Consider the following 21,197-nt stretch of genomic DNA (forward strand, 5'->3'; position numbering starts at 1 on the left):
ACCTGGTCCATTGACAGAGCAGTGACAAGGAAGCTTTAAATTCCATTTGACTGGGTAAAATAAACTCTCTGGGGGTAACCATGCTCCATACTCCTAACTTCTCCCTGAGGGCAGGTGGCCGTTTTGTGTTTGCAGGTGAGGGGATTCGACTGAGGTATACATCGGTTGTAAACTGTCAGAGCGCAAGACTAAATACAGCACAGCAGATAAAGAATGTCTGGCAATTCTGTAGGCAGTTGAAGCCCTCCACTGTTATCTCCTGATATGCTGATTCACCCTATGTTCGGGCAATGTTTTGCAGAATGATGGCTCCATTGCACGAAGGATGCCAACACCCAGATCATCCAACGATATCTAGCTTGACAGCCTTTCAAATTCACGATGATCCAAAGGCTTGAGGTATAGATGGTTGTGGCTGATTTCCTCTTCTGTGGGCAAAGGAAGTTTAGGCCGGATGGCTCCTCATCCCAGGTTGGGCGATCGGGGTATTTGGTGGCGGGGTGTGGTTTTGGCTCAGCGCCGGGAGGGCTGGAGCAGAGGGTTCTTTGGGCTGGCTGGCACAGCTGTCAGCAATTGTCTCATTATGTCTCTTCTATTTATGCAGTAGCTCGCTGGGACCAAGGTGTGTATAGCAATCACTTGGACTAGCAGCCAGAAGAGCTACTAGAGCTGATAAAATTGAGTGGACATGTCACTGTTAAAAAAGCGTTAGAGATAACACTGAATGAATAAAGAAAGCAGCATAGCAAGAACGTTGTGTCTGACTGTGTGTGTTGGGAAGCCCATGATAGCAGAGATGCTCTACAGCAGGTGTGTCAAACTCATTTTACATGGCGGGCTACGTGCAACCCACTTTGATCTTAAGCGGTCCGGACGACTGAAACTCCCCATTCTGTAAAGAAGTTACATATTAAACTGTTTTTCTACATGTGCCAATAACAGAAATCTGTCAGCACGGCTCTTTGGACTTAAATTGTAAGAAATAAAATTAAAGTAAAAGTTCTGGTAGCTCATTGCTCTGACTTCCAGTTTTGTGTTATTTGTTTTTTTTAAATTGTTTTTTAATTGTTTTGTTTTTAACTGTAGTCATAAAAAAATGAAATTTCTATAGTAGAAATTGAAAACCAAACTTTTCTGTTTTTCACAAAGTTACAGAGGTTTTACTAAAGACATGGCTAAGCATTTTGCAATTTAGCATAATCTGGAATGATTTATGAAAGTTGAAATTTCTGATGTACTCAATAGCAGAAATTAAGCTTTCTTGTTAGAGGTCATTTGGGGAGAAAAAATAGTGGCTGACAACACTGTACAAAGCAGTAGACTGGTGCATAATAAGCAAGCAAATAAGGCAGAAAATATAGATTTTTGATGCACTACAGTATATTTCAAGAAGATATATTGTTATCGTCCAAAAGCTAAATCAAGCAAATAACAAAATTACCATATGGGAGTCATATCCTACAGTTGGTGGAGTAGAAACAGGACCTTTAATGGATGCAGGTACAATGTTGTCAAAGGAATAACGTTTTCCAGTGTGGAAAAGCCAAAGGCCTGGAATTCCACTGTTACCAAACCTAGAGCAGAAGAGATCAGACATTCACAGAAGGATGTAAATAATTATGTGCACCACAAAAAAACATTTTCTGTTGTTATAAATGTCCTAAGCTTCTCCTGCAACAGCATTTGAAGAAAAGGTTCAACAAAGGACATAAGGCAAGGCACATAACAATGAATGTGAACATCTTTTTTTGAGTCACTAATTTTAGCTTGACATTTACAACCTGTAATTATTAGCTATCTGCCCCTTATTGTGCTATACATGCACTGTAATTAGCAAGCTCTTACTACATACACATTTATTTACCAGTATTTGTTTTAGCGATTACTGTGTGTGTATGCATCTTGTTACTTGTTTCGATTCTGATCATAGAACAAGTACGGAGCCAGAAATATTTCTACACTAATGACTGTACGGTGCTCAGGGTGTATGTGTATGATCAATATTGTATTGAATATTTGCGTACATCTAATTCTAAGGTTAAACTGTTGGCTGCAAAGAAATTTATGGTTTAACCTTTTTTACTTACTGGTACAGGTTTTTAACACTCTGCTCATTACTGGTGACACTGTAGTAAGGGCCTTCATTTCGGTAAGTTAATATATTTGGAATTTCTCCTCTGCTGAAGCCAACTCTTGCTGGAAGCTCTATCTCAACATTATACGACTCCTAGAAAAATTAAAAAAACAAAAAAACAAAAAACAGAACAACGTAATAACCATGTTCTCAAATAAAATAAAATAAAATAAAATAATTTGTCAAATATTTAGCAACAAATACTAACAATAACAAAAATTAGGAAATATATAGAATAATTCAATAGTCATTAAGGAACAAAATAATATGTAAAATCTGAGCAACCAAAACGTGCACACAGATACATCTTGAAGGGCTAACATAACCCTGGTCAGGTGTTATGTTGACCCCTTTATGCACCTAAAGCAGCAGTGGCTATGTGAAGTGATAAAAATAGTGATATAAATACAATGGTTCATTTTGCTCGTGTACATTTTGCCCTACAGCTGTAACAGTGACGACTTAACTCTTGTTTGCTTACCTTAGGCAGTGTGCCAAAGAAGTTCAAACCGCCTTCAGGGTAGAGGAAGAGGACATATGAGTCTGTCTCATCATAACCAATAACAGCCTGGAACGTATTGACCTGTGGAGGCAAAAGCGGATTACAACATGGGCAGCAAGCAAAAATAACCCTAACCCTAACCTGCTCAGCCAGGGTTCCAAGTGATCTGAGCAGGTACTAAAATGTGACATCATCACACTGCATGCCACCGATTGGCTAGTCTGTGGCGTCATTCCATGAGTCATGAGAGCGTGTCGTTCAGGAAAATCAAAACCACATTTTTGAAACCTAGCAACAAGGCTGAACAACGCCGTGTTACCCCGAGCAGCAGGTATAATCTTGCCTCGAAGTCCACTTTTATTGTTAGTTTTGTGTTGCATATTGATTACATTGTGGGACACTCAGACGTGTTGCTATGATGACAACCACGTCCATCAAGAGGTACTAAATCGTAATGGAAAACCAGTCGATCCATGTCAAACCGATCTGAGTAGCTACTAATGGAAAAGGGGCTTGTGTGGCGTCAATCAAACACTTTCCAGGTGGATCAAATCTGGAACATCTAAACAGATATGACAAGGTCCCCAACGCCATTGGCTGACATGCAGCTCCTAACCATGACAAAACCTCCAACGTGTTTACAGATGGTTATAAACTTCACTGTTGTATTCTATTGTATTGTATGCCTGTGAGACTGTTCTATATTTGCAATCTTTCATTGATTGAACTAAATAAATGGAAACAAAAGTTTTTGTGAAAGGCTACTGATAAGAAAGTATCTAAAGTACAGTTTAAATCAGTTCATCGCTTGAGCCTTGTTTTCCCCTTTCCCTTTTTTATGCTTGAACTATTTGCAGGTTAAGTTACTTAACCCAAAAAATAAAAATAAAATAAGAAAGTCTGGCTCACTGGAAGCAAACTACACTACATATTTATGTTTTTCTGATTAACGTAGTGTTGAATCCAGTTTTTACACATCTATAAAATCACCTCCAGTGTGTCCTGCTCAGCTTAACCTCCCTCCGATTATTCATTATTTTTACACTTACTCCTCATGTTTAAACTTCACACCTCTCCTCGCACCTACCCTCTCCTCCTCCCTGTGTAGCCTGCTCTTCTTCTCTCATCTGCTGGGTCCCATGTTTAGACTTCTCACCTTTCACACCCCCCACGCCTTGCGGTCACCAAAACGACTACTTAATCTCATCTCACTTTACACAAACTAAGCTGAATTGAATGAATTGAATGAAGTCTGCATGGACTGACGAATGAGGGAATTCCATTTACATGGGAGACTGTGACTTAAAGAACTTATCTCCTACACGTATGGGGGAGGCCAAGCCCACTGCTCAACCACAGTTGAACAAACACAGATTTAGTGAATGAAGGAGACACTGTGAGTGATCCCGTGTTGTTTTCCTTTGGAACAAAATCCAATTATCCGTAGACTCACACATAAAAAGAAAGCAACAGATATACACACACCTCATACTCTCAGCCCCCAGCCCAGATGTTGATCTCCACAGCTGTCTTCCTGTGTGTCTGAACATCTTTCAGGATGACTTTACAACATGCAAACCAGAGACCAGCTACAATGTGTTAGCCAGGGGCCATGGAGGACACACACACACACACACACACACACACACACACACACACACACACACACACACACACACACACACACACACACACACACACACACCTACAGATGTTCCTCCACCTATATTAATCTCATGTGAATGCATGTGTGTGTCCCCCACCTTGTTTACATCAACATCTTTAAATGCTCTTGCTGTTTGTGGGCGGGAGGGATTTCGGAGCCTCTGGGCTCTGCGCAGTTAGTGAGGAGGGGGGCTTGTGTTTTTCTGCTTTCTGGCTTCAGGGAAGGAGGAGAAGACGCTGGAGCAACATGACGTGATGTGTACCTTTTTTTTGGGGGGGGGGGGAATTCTGATACTCCAACTAGATGTCTCTCCTGTTTTTGTTGCTGCTTTCTTGGGAGCAGGAGGAGGAGAAATGAAGGACACAGCGAGAAGCAAAAGGAGCACTAAAATGTAAGGTTAAGTTGAGAAAAGCAAAAGGAAGTTTGTTTGTTTTTTCTCTGTCTACATGTAACATACACCAATCAGCCACAACATTAACAACAGTGACAGGTAAGGTGAGTAACGCTGATCATGTCTTTACGATAAGGTGAGTGCTAGGAAAGCTTGGGCCTGACATCCATGTGGATGTTACTTTGATAGGTACTATCCACTGAAATATTGTTGTAAACTACAACCCTATGAAACCTAATAACCCCTCAACTCGATGTGATTTACTCCTGAAAGTGTTGCTAAAAACACAGATAAAAGAAGTTAAAACACGATTTTGGGGAGCAACTGAAAGTAGCTGAGAATATTTCATCTTTCCCAAGTGTTCGAGCAAACACCAGCCTGTTCCAGCCTGTAGAGATAGAGTGTGGTGATGGACATGGAAAGGGGGGGGGGGGGGTATAGATGATGATCTCATTTTCACAACAAATAAATCCATTCATAAAATGCTGAACGAATGCGTTTTCGTTTGAAAACGCATCGTTTTCTCTCAGTTTTGGACTCCCGTCCACACTGAGATGGAGGAAAACACAGCGTTTCGAAAACGCTCTCGAAAACGCATACATTTGAAAACGGTGCTTCAAATGCAGTGTGGACAGCGAAAACGGAGACTTTAGAAAACAATGATGCATATTAGTCATATGATGCAGTCATGTGACCAATTAAACTAAGATAGCGGAGGGCATTGTACAGCAGTTGTTTTGTTTACTCTCAATTTTGACAGCGATATTAAAGATTAATATCAGTTTGTACATGCTTCAGATAGCTTTTCTTCAAATTCTTTAACTCTCACTCGCTTTTGCAACTTTGTACTTTTGTGTTACTCACAGCAGCAACTCCACGTCATTGTTAGTCCATTTAAAAAACTTTTCCTCAACATTTTGCTGCGATGTTTCAAAGAACCGGAAAGCAAATAAACGGCAGACAGAAATGAGGCAGGTTGAATCTCCTTGCGTTTCACGCATGCGCAGTACTGGAATGTAAGCGTTTTCGGGCGTTTCAATGTGGATGCACAACTCTGTGAAAACACCGTTTTCAAATCTATCCAGGCTAGTGTGGACGTAGCCTCAGTCCTGTAAGGTCCTCTGTGCTGGTCCCCATCCCGTCTCTGTCTTTGTACTCATGTGTTTGTCTGTCTCCCCAAGTGTGTAAAGAAGTCTCACAGCTGGAGAACAACAAATTGCAGCCAACACACATCAAAGACGTTTAGACTCTGTAGCTCAGTATGCATGTGAGAGGTCCCCCGCTCCACACACACACACACACATATACATATACAACACTCAGACTCCCTACAGGCGTTGTGTCACACCTTTTTAAAGCGTTTCCTCACACTCTTTGCTGCAAGCAGACGCAGGCACAGACGTTTAATTGTCTCTGGGACCAACAAATGTTTCTTTTGGGGGCCATGCTGACTGTTTTAAGGTTTAGGTGGTAACATCATCCATCTGCTAGGCCTGTCTGCTTCACAGCAGGGGGTGAGAGAGTCTGAAAACACCTCTAAAGAAAAATACCGGAAGTTTATTTAGAAAGGTGATAAGCACTTACATGAACTTGGCTTTATAGACCTGTGTATAAATCACATTAAAGTCAATTATGTTTTATTATCATGGGACCAGTTCTCTACAACCGCTGTCACAAAGTGATTTTTATTGCACTGTAAGGAAACAAGCCTACAATATTCAAGAGATACGCCCAACATATCAGGTGATCACGATGGTGGGAAGGAAGAACTCCCCTTTAACATTAAGCAACCACCTGCAGAACCAGGCTCAGAGAGAGGCGGCTGTTCGCTATGACAAATCGGGACTGAGGAGACAGAGAAGGTAAAAAGAAGAGGGAATGAGACCAGGTACAACAAACAGGACAAAACAGAAGAGAAAGAAGACTGAAACCTGTGTCAAGTTTTGTTTTCTTCATCATTTTTGTCTCTCAATGGCAGCCTATGAAGTGTCATTTGTTGCATTTTGAGTGGCCCAATGATTTATGTGATTGCATATGATGATGATTCATAACAATCTCCCTTCTTTTGGTGTTTTACTTTAAAAGGAATAGAATTAAAATTAAAATATTGATATCACTTTTAAGTTTGCACTCTAAATATGAAGCTAGAACTAGCTTAGATAGTTAGCTATGATTAGCTTTGCTTAGCATACAGACTTGATACTATAATACTATTTAATAAGCTTTATTCTGTATACACAGATCATGTAAGCAAGAAATATTCCTCATCAGCCCTAATCTAAACAACATTTTACATATACTGTAATATAGATCCAATTATTTACAGCCAAGAAGTTATTTTTGCAAAAGTTTGCTTAGCTGATGCCAAGTAGCAATGAAAAAGAAGCTAAAAGGAGTCAATCCAAACGCCTAACTTATTTTCTTACAGCCTGGTACAAAAACTGTTTCCCTATTTCTAAAGACTATCTGATATGATAATATTCATATCACTCACCCTATCAAAATCTATTCATGTTTAATGTTGTTAAACGGCCACTTTAAAATGTCATCGCTTTCAGCATTCAGTTGTACTAAAAATCACTTTAGTGAGTTGCTTCCTCAGTTTTTCCACTAAGTTAACTTTGCTTTCTAGGATATTTCTTGCCAAAATTAGCATGCCATACAACATTACACTAAACTACGTGTATGACAACATCTCATACAAATATGGTCATGCATGGTCAAGACTGATTGCCAAACTACAAACTTAGAATTCATGAATCCACAGGGCTGTGTAAACACACTGGCTGTATCCATCTTTTATATACACTCTTTTCTTGACACTACATTAACAAGGCTTTGAATAAACGACAGCAGCCGCAAACATATATCAAACTGTTGTGTAGAATTAATTTTAGGACTCTCTCAGTTTACTCAACATAGTTTATCTTACTTTGGGATTGTTTACTATTTACTTATTTATTAGTAGTGTGGTTTACTGCCTTGAGATAGTTGAGTCTACTTTACCTCACATAAATTAAACTGAAGACAGTTTCGTTGATTTTCCGTCTCATCTGGCTTTTAAATAAATGACTCAACACACTGTAGCGGATGTTCTGAATCATGTCACAGATATTTAAAGCTGGAACCCAGTCTGCTTTGCCTGGAACATCCCAGGGAAACGAGTTCGGGATAAATGGACTTCACTTGTTTGTCAGTTGCTGGTGTTTTATCTCGTCGGCCGCACAGCTCCAAGCAGGCAGAGTGAGGCAGACAGCAGCTGCAGCCCAGTTGCCAGCCTCACCAGAGTGCTACAAACGGAACTGCCTGCAGCGTGGGAACTGCCACACACACATACACACATACTGACTACAGCCCAACACTCCTGTCAGTATCTTACTGTTGTCATATGAAAATCTCTACACTAATTTTATTTTTTTGTGACTTTTTTTTTAATCTTCAGCTGTTTATAGCAGAAAAAAATCTGTCCAGCTTTGGGGCTTTTGAAAGCTTTTCAAAAGCTTTGTTTTTAATCAAGAGCAAATGGTGGTTAACCATAGCTGCTTTTCTTAGATCCTCAAAGGTTTGCGAACATGAATCTATTACGTAACTACAAACCAGACAGCTATGAATGTGTACTTATAATTACTAAAGCGATGTCCCAAGTCATCATGAGTCATTTTTTGGACATCACAGAGCAGTACACTAAGGCAAACTCATTTTCCCCCTTACTTTTTGTCCACTAATAAGCAGAATCTTTCTCAGGGCGTAAAAGCAGAGTAACATCTTCTAAAACTTGAAGTTCAGTCAGTCTGCTTTGGACCGGGATGAACATATTTCAGGGGGATGCCTCCTGTGTCACTGCAAGGAGCCACCAGAAATAACAAATAACACTGATGGCAACAGCACCTCCTATTGTGGTACAGTAACAAGACAGTTCAGCTGGCAATACCTTTCTTTTTCCACATATAGCAAATGCAGAGGACAGATTTATAAAACCAGAAAACATGCAAAGATATATTCTAAGATCAAATCTTCTTCATGTTTCCTCTTAAAAGGCCAGGACGATTGCTAAGAAATGACTGTGTTGTCACTTTGAAAGACAGTCATGTTACATATGGTATCACGCACTATCTGAGTTGATCTACATAATGCTTGTGAACTACATCTTGAACTGAAGCTGAGTAAAACCATATATAACTATACAAAATGATGGATGGCACTTATTGGTTTGTAAGTCCAGCTGTTGAGCATTATTGCCATCCTCCGTATGGGTGAGAGACGGATCTAGCTTAGAAACAGAGGGACACTGGACAATCACATCATCATAAATTCATCAGGTAATGAGATAATAGGTCAAGGGAGCCGAGAATCATTTTGCTACTGACTTCTATTATACACCTAGATTTTGTTTTTACGACCAAATGATTCCCCTCATGCCAATCATTAGCAAGAGCACAGGTTTAAGGCACTCCAAAACCTGTGAAAAACAGAATCAATTTTTTAATATTTTGCAATATATTAAGTACTGTAATAATATATAAATTAAGATTTATCACCTTTTGTTAACCATAAATTATGTCTTCAAAGTTAAACTTTGTCAGTATCTATCTTATATAACAAGATAAAGTTACCTCACTTATTTTTTGCTGCAAATTCAGATTGACAAGCATACCAACGCTGTCAATAAACCTGGCCAAATGTTGCCATAGGATGGAGTCAGTCTGCAGACAGTCTGCAATTAAATGGGGTCAGGTTCTCAATTATGTGCAATCTGTTTCTGATAATCCAGCAATTAACAGGGATAAATCATTGAAAATGACATATCTGTAGCTGTTTACGTAGACAGAAATTCACATTTAACTATTACATTTTCTGTCAGCAAACCACCTGTTCTGTAGGAATATAAAAATGAGATCATCATCCACAGGGAGTGCAGAATTATTGGGCAAATGAGTATTTTGTCCACATCATCCTCTTCATGCATGTTGTCTTACTCCAAGCTGTATAGGCTCGAAAGCCTACTACCAATTAAGCATATTAGGTGATGTGCATCTCTGTAATGAGAAGGGGTGTGGTCTAATGACATCAACACCCTATATCAGGTGTGCATAATTATTAGGCAACGTCCTTTCCTTTGGCAAAATGGGTCAAAAGAAGGACTTGACAGGCTCAGAAAAGTCAAAAATAGTGAGATATCTTGCAGAGGGATGCAGCAGTCTCAAAATTGCAAAGCTTCTGAAGCGTGATCATCGAACAATCAAGCGTTTCATTCAAAATAGTCAACAGGGTCGCAAGAAGCGTGTGGAAAAACCAAGGCGCAAAATAACTGCCCATGAACTGAGAAAAGTCAAGCGTGCAGCTGCCAAGATGCCACTTGCCACCAGTTTGGCCATATTTCAGAGCTGCAACATCACTGGAGTGCCCAAAAGCACAAGGTGTGCAATACTCAGAGACATGGCCAAGGTAAGAAAGGCTGAAAGACGACCACCACTGAACAAGACACACAAGCTGAAACGTCAAGACTGGGCCAAGAAATATCTCAAGACTGGTTTTTCTAAGGTTTTATGGACTGATGAAATGAGAGTGAGTCTTGATGGGCCAGATGGATGGGCCCGTGGCTGGATTGGTAAAGGGCAGAGAGCTCCAGTCCGACTCAGACGCCAGCAAGGTGGAGGTGGAGTACTGGTTTGGGCTGGTATCATCAAAGATGAGCTTGTGGGGCCTTTTCGGGTTGAGGATGGAGTCAAGCTCAACTCCCAGTCCTACTGCCAGTTTCTGGAAGACACCTTCTTCAAGCAGTGGTACAGGAAGAAGTCTGCATCCTTCAAGAAAAACATGATTTTCATGCAGGACAATGCTCCATCACACGCGTCCAAGTACTCCACAGCGTGGCTGGCAAGAAAGGGTATAAAAGAAGAAAAACTAATGACATGGCCACCTTGTTCACCTGATCTGAACCCCATTGAGAACCTGTGGTCCATCATCAAATGTGAGATTTACAAGGAGGGAAAACAGTACACCTCTCTGAACAGTGTCTGGGAGGCTGTGGTTGCTGCTGCACGCAATGTTGATGGTGAACAGATCAAAACACTGACAGAATCCATGGATGGCAGGCTTTTGAGTGTCCTTGCAAAGAAAGGTGGCTATATTGGTCGCTGATTTGTTTTTGTTTTGTTTTTGAATGTCAGAAATGTATATTTGTGAATGTGGAGATGTTATATTGGTTTCACTGGTAAAAATAAATAATTGAAATGGGTATATATTTGTTTTTTGTTAAGTTGCCTAATAATTATGCACAGTAATAGTCACCTGCACACACAGATATCCCCCTAAAATAGCTAAAACTAAAAACAAACTAAAAACTACTTCCAAAAACATTCAGCTTTGATATTAATGAGTTTTTTGGGTTCATTGAGAACATGGTTGTTGTTCAATAATAAAATTATTCCTCAAAAATACAACTTGCCTAATAATTCTGCACTCCCTGTACTGGTATCCCCCCCCCCCCCCCACCCGTAGCTAGTGACCATTAATGGATCAAGGTGCATGGAGAGGATGAAAGAATTCACAAAGCAGGAACTCCAGCAACACTTGAGGGAAGATGAACAACTTTAATAATTGACCAACGCGTTTCGGCTTGTGGCCTTCATCAGGGTCATAGTAAAACATTGTAAAAATTGCTTAAATACAAGACAGGAAACAGAAAAAAATTCAAATTAACCAGTCAAAACTTCATAGATAGGTCAGCTGACATATAATAGGTAGGTATTGGTTAATTGGCTAAGTCACGCCCAAGTAAATACCGGACTAGATCATTACTGATGAGGAGGAGGGGGGGTGACATAACCCCCATACGTCTGAAAATAACACATGCATGAAATGCATAAGGAGGATGCTATAAATATACACACAGGTTTAAAAAAAAAAGGGGGGGGGGTCTTGAATGGTAAAAGCACGTTTGAATTAGAAAACAAGATTACATCATCACATGGGAACACATTTGTTAAAAGATCCTTATTTATGTCTCTAAAATGTAAAATATCTAAAATTTAGACTTGAATTGTAGACTTAAGATGAGATGTCTGAAGCGCTACTTCTTCTTTGGCTAAAATAATAAGATTAATTGAATAAACATTACTCATGTGAGAGTAATTTAACTGATAAAAAAAAGGAGGTGTAGTTCATAAAAACTCATTGATCCTCTCCATGCACCTTGGAAGCAGGTGAAGTTGTGCCAGAAAATTTTTGCTGCATTTATACATTAGACAGAAGTTATGTGCAAAACTCTGACTCTCTCTGAGAGTAATTGCAGTCTGTCCAAAGACTGTTGTCCTATTTTCAATCGCATGACCGGGCACTTAGCTTGCTCTGAATTAGAGTGTGTCCAGTGTCGAATGTTTGTTGTTGTTTTTTGTTTTAATATAGACGATTTAATGTAAGTTTGCTTTGCTAACGTTATCTCAGGATGGTGGTGCATGAGATGAGCCACTTTGCTTGTAGTATTCCCAGAGTTTTTTAAATGTATTTGATAAAATATTGATATTTGGTGTTCCTATATTGATATAATACCCCCAAGCAAAGTACTGCAATACTATACGGTATTACAACATTTTCCCCACCCCTACAATATATTAATATTAAACATAAATAGAGACATCTGACAGATGAACTGATAAACCTGCGGTTTGCCTTCACTTATCACCTCAGAGAGAATGCTCATTTCAAGGGACACACAGGCGTTTCTGATTTATGCTATGAAACATGCCAGTAGGACACAAGGAACTGAAGTTATCAAGTTTTGCTTTGATGAACAAGCAAGTTATAACATGCAATTAGTTAGCTTGTGAATCTGTAGCTGTTGTAACTTGCAGAACCTGGCTAGCTGTTTACCTTTCATCTGGCCTCTGCGTTAAGCTAAGATAGTCATCTTTTTTATCTAATTCGTGACAAGACAGTGAGTATGTGTGAAATGTCAACCTGCTCCTTTAACATCAAGATAACTCTAGTGCTTCTTTGGATGAGATATTTTTCCAACTTAGGGCTGCTTAGTGTTACTGATAATCGCTCAAAGTAAAGTCAACACTTCTTAAAAGATCTAAACACTGAAAGCTGTCTTTAGCGAAATGACTGCGGTAATTAGCTAACAGAGCTCCCTGCTAGTTGATGTATGGGTGTGTATTTTAAGTCAAGCAATTTCTGTCCAATTTTGATAATAGCATCTCTAAGGCTAATTTCATCGAAAACACAGCTCAGCTTATTAGAAGTGTGAGCCTTCACTCTTTCGCTTTAATTCTCTGTCTTCTGTTTTCCTGTTATTTCATCTCCACAGCCGACGTCCAGACGCCACACATTCTGCCGCCTCCCCCTGAAACAGCATCCCAACACCCCCCAGTACCCACCCCAACAATCACACACTACAGGTCACACACAAACCAATCTGCCCTCAACACACACCACCCAGCACCTCTGGCTAATCACTTCAAAGGAAGATGCTATCAGTCTAAAGAGAGACCCACTCAAGCAACTAAGAGAGCACTCCAATCTGATGAGCAGCACGGAGCGCTTAAATAGCAAAACACGTCACTTCTTGTACTTTAAGAGGTACGCTCCATCCTCTAATTAGCATGTTGTCAAGAACTGAGCTAAGACAAAATTCCAATTTTGGGGCTCGGAGAAAAAGCCCTTGTCGACTTGGGGGCTTGTAAATCCCGATCAGCTCCAGAGAAAGCAGTTAAGAGGCTTAATGTTGCAGTAGCCATTAGACTACTCTATGATAATTTTTTAAACATTCAAGGAGGAAGAAACAAGCCTAAAAGAAAGCAGACCGTGAGAGCAACAAAAAGAACAAACAGAGACGAGGAGGGCTGACAGAAAGAAAGATCCCCTGGTGTTTTTCCTTAAACCTACCACTCCCTTTATTCCTCTTCACCCCAAATTCTGCACACCAAGAACATCAAGGAGCTGTTTGTTTGATCAATAGTAGGCCTGGCTTTACTTGGAGTCTCTCCCAAAGTTGGACTGTAACAAAGCAACCAATGCTTCTCCTGTTAACTCTTCTTAATACAGCTCTTTAAGTTGTGAATCATTTGCTTGGACAAGATTTTAGAAAGTATTAATATTGACATTAATATGAAAGAAAACAGATACAAATGTCTGATGGATACACCATAATTTAAACCCTGCTAGTGTCACTACACTTTGTTACACTTTAAAAGACATGAGCATGTAGGTGGCAGGAAAGGTCTCATGCAAGGGTCACTGCTGAGCTGCATTATGACTGCACTGCTTCTGCACCCGCACGAGAGGCAGGAATTCTTAGACTCCACTGATTTGATATTGACCATTCCTGAGAATCATCATGCTTTAGCGATAGCTGTCATTACGGTCGTGGTTACACAGCAAACAGGAACTATCAGCAACCAATACTTTAAATGGCAAATACAGCATTTAAAAAATGGCACAATTATCCTAGATTACACAAAACGGAAAGACAAAAAAGGATTTAAAGAGTGAAACACGAGGAAAACCATTAGTGGCGCAGGGCAACAATGGTCAATACATGTTTGTGTCTACTGGTGTGTGAACTGGAGAGGATAAAGAGGGCGGGGGACACTTTGATGACTCTTAAAGATGATCTTTGACCCTTTAAAAAGGTTAAGAGGCAAATTTGGGGAAGAGGGATTACAAATAATCTCCCCAACCTTAGGGTGATTACAAGTCATGCACAACAGCCAGGAATTTGGGATTAAGTGTCACACAAGAACCAAAACATACTAGTGTGGGGTATGTGGGCTGTTTACATGATGATAAAACAGAACTCCTCCATACAGGGAGGCCCTGGAGCTACTGGTGTCTCTTCCTTTAAAACATCTTACCTTGTTTGGAGGGCTAGGGGGTCGAGTTTGTTCTTCGTATGCCGGGACATTTTCCCACGTTGCCACTACAGCGTGTGTGGGTGTGAAATTTGCATCTGGGAACCCCCGGTGTACTTCCTAGGCGAGGAGATGAATGAACGAATGAGGGAGGAAGGGAAAGGACGACACATGAAATAAGGGAATGAAAGACAAACACTGAGCTGATGGATTGAGACAAACCAAATCTGTAGTTAATTAGAGTTCAACAGGTATTTTTTTTCTCTAGTGTTTTATAGCATCTTATGAGTTTTCAACACTAAAACTGTAATCATTACACACCTGTGCGACTCTGTTGAGCACACTGGGTATTTCAGTCACCCTGTAGTAAATCTGTCCTCGCCCTCCGCTTGTGTCAATGTCAGCCAGGAATGGAGCCACCACAGGGAAGTCTGTGGGGAATCCGTCATCAACGTATTGCTTCTCCATTGGCAAGTCCTGGGCTGATATGATGCCATTGGTGGCCACCTAAAGGGAGGGAAAGCTTTAGTTTGGAATATTTGGAATACTATCACGAACCCAGCAAACCTCCTAATGAACCCATTCACCCTTGTAAACCACTAGAACCCCTTCATGGACTCCAGGAACCACATAATGAACCCCTATTTTCCTCAAAAACCACTGGAACAACCTCGGGGTGCCCTCCTAAATTTTTCTGATCAAGATTTAGAAAAGTTCTGACCACATGCAGCCACAGCTGTACTCAAGCAATTCAATATTTCCATTTGATGCTATTTCACAACATCTTAGAAGGAGATTTTTACAAGGCTGTAGATAGATCCTCGTGAGTCAAAAGATCAGTTTTTTCTACTCTTGGCTCTGTATGACATCAGTCAGAGGGACTATCCCTAATATGGTCATTGAGAGCCCAAACCTTTGACTGTGAGCACAGAAGCCCCACCCAGCTGCTGTGTTAAAGTGATGTACACATCAAAGCATTAATATTGGTATTCCTGATTATTAAAGTGGCCATGTTGCATAACGAGCATTCTCACATGTGACAGTATTAATCAGTGCAATGTTGCTACCACTTAAACCTATCTATCTATCTATCTATCTATCTATCTATCTATCTATCTATCTATCTATCTATCTATCTATCTATCTATCTATCTATCCTGAAATCTTTGATTCTCCTTGGATAGCATGAGTCACAGTTCAACATAATCTCTATTTATCACATACCAGCCCATGGTGTTGTAGAAGTGCATTGCTGAGACTTAGTTCAAGTTTTAAGTGAGGATAATAACAGTTTACCACTTTCTTTGGATCTAAGAAACGTTGTTGATCTCAAACAAGAACAATACAACATCATTTATTTCTTGGTTATATTTTGAGTTATTTTCCCAGATCTGCAAGCTATCAAATAATAGCCAGTTAGAAAATTGTTAAGTAGAAGCTTTAAGTGGCTTTTTTCCTTTGAACCCATTGGTTCACTCCTACTTTGCAGCATGGCTACTTTGCAGGCTCTGACAGGAGGCACTCTGGGCAATAATTACTTTTACTTTTAAAGCATTAAGTACATTTGACTGAGCAACACTTTTACTTATACCGGATGCTCCTACAGCAGTTATGGTAAAAGAAAAAGAGTTAATTCATTTGCATCTGTTGACATCTGCTGAATATAAAAGTGAAGTTGCTGAAAGATTTGGATTTAAATATTAGGAGCGCAGTTTGTTGAAATCCTATTCAAACATTGGTCCTTCATGAAAAAAAGAGTACACGTGATAATAAACCCAATCTCCTCTGCTGTCCATCTCTTTTTTTTTATTCAGCCGTGAATGAATCGCTCCATTTAGCAGAGGGGAAACAGCAGCACAACTCTCCTGCGCAGATTATTCAACAGCTGCAAATATCACCCGAGACACGTGAAGCGGGAACTTCAGCGAATCTTTTTAGGCGCTCACAAAATAGACAACCTCGACTGAGTGCAAATGAATAGTAATGAAGTCGTACTTACATATAGCTGGGAGAAAGGGGAGCTGAAGAAGTACAAGGGTCTGGGAAGGGACAGCACTTTGGACGTCTCATCGTCGCCCTCTCTCAACACCGAATCTCCATTTAAAGTGCCGTAAGGAAACATGTCAGCCCTCTGGATGGCAGTAACCATAGTGCAGCTGCAGCACAGCAACACGCACGCGGCCAGCATCGCCCATCTCTCCATTGCACAGCCTGAGTGATCGAGCAGCGCTGCGCTATGAGAGGGAGCAGCAGGAGAGAAGCACAGCTGGACTCAGAAAGAGATCTTTACTCACTCCTCCTCTCCACCGAGCCCCCGCAAACTCCACGGGGAGGGAAGGAGGAGTTTATGCCCACTGTGATTGGTCAAAGGCGGGGTGAGTGACAGCAGGCCGGGGCTGGAGGTAACATCTGGCTCGTATTAAAGAAAAGACAAATAGAGCATTTTTAATCCGGATGTAACTCTATCTGTTTCACAACACTGAAAAGACATGTGGTGTCATTTAAAAAACAAACAAAGTGAGAAACATGTTTTCTTAAATAGTTTGTAGGTTTAATTTGAGGTTTTCGAGGAGGACACATTAAGTGAGGGGATCTGGAGGACTTCCCTGGGAAACTTTTAACTTACTTCCTGAATTCTTGTAAAGTTTTCTTAACAAATATGTGACTTTTCTGCATTTATTCGTAATGGAAATATCGTTATGTAAAGGAAAACATAAAATTCCGACACATCAGGTAATGATTCAGTATGTTAGGTTCACACTTCTATATACTGTATATAGATCGTTTTTTTTCTTCGTTTTTTTCTTTGTCTGTTTTTTTGGAAGCCACATTTGAATGAGATGAGATATTAGATGGAACAAAGGGTGCAAAACTCTTGGTTTTGCACCCTTTGTTTCTAAGTATATACCTGTATGATCACCTGACAATCCACATCTGCTTCTTGGATGGGCTGTACGATTAGGCAAAATGCTAAAAACAAGGAAATAAATAGAGCTTATAGTGCTACGTCCAGTTGTCTGAGGTACAGACAACATGAATGGCAATGGTAGTGATGGTAATCTTTATCAGTAGGACCAGCTGTAAAACTTGTGGAAATACAGCAATAAGTCTGAAATTTTATGCACTTTATCACATTTTTGGAAAAGCCATCCAGTGGGCTAGACTAGAGTCTTTGCGGGCCAACTTTGGACTCCCAGACCTTATGTTTGACACCTCTGCCTTAGAGGGTGTCACTTAAAATCCAAAAATAAAATTATTACGAACTTTTCTTAGCTGACTAAGTAAGAAAAAGTAGTACGGTTATAACATAAACAATTCTTTCGTGCTTTTTATAGGGTGTACAAATTCAGAAACACACTTACAGACAATTTATACCACGTCCAATGTATGAGCATTTTAGAGACTACTTACTGAAAACCCAGAACCATGCAAGAAGCCTTAAAAACTCATTGTGTTGTCTTGTTTGCCACCTGGTGTCTGCAAAGGCATACTGCAGAAAATGCAACCATGGCCCAGCTAAATTGAGTTTGAAAACAGTCATTTACAATTTTCAGCAATTGCTAAGAAACGTTTTTTGAATCCATCCATTTAGGACTGGACAGGCTGGGCAGGTCACAGCCCATTGCTTCTCTTGAAAGTTTCCACCCTACATTTACAAAAACACTCTTGCAAAATCTCACAAACACATCAAAACAGCTGTGTTTTGATGTGCTTCAAACCACATCGTTTTATCTGATCATGCATGCAATCAAATGAAGAAAATACTGGGCATTCAGAGCACACCACATCAAAAAAATTGAAAACAACTGGTGCAGGAACTGGAACTTGGACCTTTAATCTCAAGTGGTTGTTTCACAATATTACAATGATTACCAAAATATAAAGCAGACATGTCTCACATATTGTTTCTACATATTAGTGTTGAATTTAAGTCTCTCTCTGTTTTTGTGGGTTCTGGCTTCTATCGCTTCAACTTTTAGCATCTGTGGTCAATGTTCTGCATCGAATTATTGTGCAAATTGTGCTTCAGTGAGTGAGAGTGTGTTTAGTTTGTGGTGTATGGTGTACTTGGGGAACTCCTTCCAGATCTGGACAATCTGAGGGGCAACCTGGCAGCATCAGATGGACCGAGACATAATATCCCAGAGGTGTTCTAATGGATTTAGTTCAGACAAGCTTGGGAACCAGTAAGTAGTATCAGTTCCTAGATCATTTCCAGATCCTTCAAGAACTGCCTGCATACTCTGGGCAATGCCGTGCACCAGAAGGAACCCAAGACCCACTGCACCAGGTCTGACAGTGGGTCCAAGGATTTTAAACCCTTTACCTCATGACAGTCAGGGTGCCATTGCCTAGCTGGAAAAGGTCTGCACATCCCTTCACCACCAAACTTGTCAAGCTGAATGTAACAGCAGCAAAATGTTTTCCACAAGTTCTGCAGACTCTTTCATATCTGTCACATGTATTCATGGTTGGAATGTGTTCTCATCTGCAAAAAGCACAGAGCACCAGGCGCCAGTCAGCTCTGCTATTCTATGGCAAATGACAACTGAGCTCCATGGTGCCAGGCAGTTAACACGGGTCCCACTACAGGATATCAGACCCTCAGGCCACCACCATGAAACCTGTCTCTAATTGTTTGGAGAAAGACAGTGGCCTGCTGGAGGTCATTTTGCAGCGCTGGCAGTTCCACAAAGGAGCAGATACTGGTCCTGCTGATTAGTAACTGGATAGCATCTGGGGTAACTTTCTGTCTCCTAGAATCTCCTCCATGCATTGACACCGTACTAGGAGACACACCAAGCCATCTGGAATTGGATTGCCAGTGGACCTCTGTAGGGTCCAGGTATGGCTTCATGTTACCAGTAGTGACACAGAACCTGGCCAAATGCAAAACAAGTGAAAAACAGTCAGATAAAAGACTACGAGGGGAAAAGATTCTCTAGCCTAGCTCCTCTACTGACCCTGTTGTTAATTTCACCAAATCAGCTGAAACTGACTAACAACCCCATCTGCTACCTAACTAACCAAGATCCCAGGAGTTTAACTGACTTGATGCTATACTCTGATTAAAAAGTGTTCCTTTCATTTTTGTGAGCGGTGTATTATTGTACACAGCTTATGCTTTATTTCCATAGTTGTAGTACAGATGGTCCATATGCTTTGTTCTGTTCAGTGATGGGAAGATTTTCATTTTTGATTTTTTGCTTTTTTGTAAAGTGTACTACTTTGTTTACCCAAATAAATGGTCATTTTTTTGTTTGAATCTGTATTTTTTTGTTCTGCCCTTGGGTCCTCTGCAGATAATTCATGTAGTAGTAGAATGCAAAACCCTGAAATCAGCATTTGACAAAAGCAGAGGTTACGTCTCCCATGGAGAAATATTCACTTTGTGATTCTGACGGTACCGAACATTTTGACCACTCTGGTTTAGACACTGTTAAAGGTATCCGTAGTATCCAATTATCTGTAGTATTTTGCTGCATATATGAATTGTTTTGGGAAATGTATCTTAGGCACCAATCAATCAAAGATTCAAGGGAAAAAACAACTTAATAATAAGATTTTTTTTTTTTGCGATCCCACCAGTGTGATTTACCATCCCTTTTCTCACTCTCCCCCATCACCCTGTTGTGTGCTGATGTGTGTGAGTGACAGGCTTAATGTTCCTGTGAGACACGGCCTCCAAGCTGCACTGCTGGAGCATGAGCTGACATAACTGGCATATCTGCTCTGCGTTACCTCATCAACAGCTAGCATACAGACTTGTAGTGTCATGCTAAATTACTCTTTGTACTTACCAGTTTCTCTTCTCCCCTTTCTTAGAATTGTCTTGGTGTCCCAGCTATAGCCTCTCGGCTCTCTCTCTCTCTCTCTCTGGAACTCCTCATGTGGACACAAACCACTCCACTTTAAAGACCATCATTTACACACTTTAGAGTTATTGTTAACAATAAAACAGTGTAACAACCAGATGATAATATTTACAAATCAGTAATAACATATAACCTGTTACTTTGTATGATATTAGTCAGGTTTGTGTAATTTAGCACACCTCAGACTTTTCCCTTCTTAAAGAATGGCCTTGTGACAGCCAGCCTTCCACTGAGACCAACATAAGGATCAGGTCCCGGGTCAGGTTTTTGCTGAATAATTTCCTGTTTATTAATAACATGACTTTCACACTGTTTGTCCTTTTTAGGTCTGCCACTTTTTGTTTTGTCTCCACTTGTCCACTTTTCATTTCAAAAACCCTGAAAATGCCCCTGTCCAACAGCCAAGGGAAGTTCATACAGGTAGATTCTTGACATTGAGGTTACTGTGTGCAGAACTGATTACCAAAAAATGAACACTTTCTCCTTTAAGTTAAACGAGACCTAAAAACAACCGCAAACGTGTTGTGAAGTGATGGGACACAAGTGAGGAGTATTCCCTACTGTACATACCTGTATCAGCGAGCTTTTCTTCAGACAGGAAATCCGAGCTTGCACTTACACACAGAAACCAGTAGGTGGAGACAAAGACAAAGCAGAGAGATTAAATTCCACACAATGTGGGTCGTCTATTCTGTGTGATTTTGCTGTCTGATTTGTGGTTTACTTTGCACACACACACACACACACACACACACACACACACACACACACACA

General features: G+C 40.4%; 1 protein-coding gene across 1 annotated transcript in view; it reads right to left on the reverse strand.

Moving 5' to 3' along the window:
* nid2a (nidogen 2a (osteonidogen)) overlaps window positions 1-16,846 on the reverse strand; it is a 60,971-nt gene extending 44,125 nt beyond the window's left edge. Inside the window, exons 1-6 of the mRNA XM_042213449.1 lie at window positions 16,547-16,846; window positions 14,869-15,054; window positions 14,551-14,667; window positions 2,616-2,717; window positions 2,088-2,227; window positions 1,442-1,574 (exon numbers count right to left, since the gene is read on the reverse strand). Coding sequence (XP_042069383.1) covers window positions 1,442-1,574; window positions 2,088-2,227; window positions 2,616-2,717; window positions 14,551-14,667; window positions 14,869-15,054; window positions 16,547-16,750 — 882 coding nt within the window. The 5' untranslated portion in view covers window positions 16,751-16,846. The remainder of the gene's footprint in view (window positions 1-1,441; window positions 1,575-2,087; window positions 2,228-2,615; window positions 2,718-14,550; window positions 14,668-14,868; window positions 15,055-16,546) is intronic.
* Between the last annotated feature and the right edge of the window lie 4,351 nt (window positions 16,847-21,197).

This window comes from Haplochromis burtoni, unplaced genomic scaffold (genome assembly GCF_018398535.1).
Source record: "Haplochromis burtoni strain Fernald_Lab_line unplaced genomic scaffold, NCSU_Asbu1 Contig_443, whole genome shotgun sequence".
NCBI lineage: Eukaryota > Metazoa > Chordata > Actinopteri > Cichliformes > Cichlidae > Haplochromis > Haplochromis burtoni.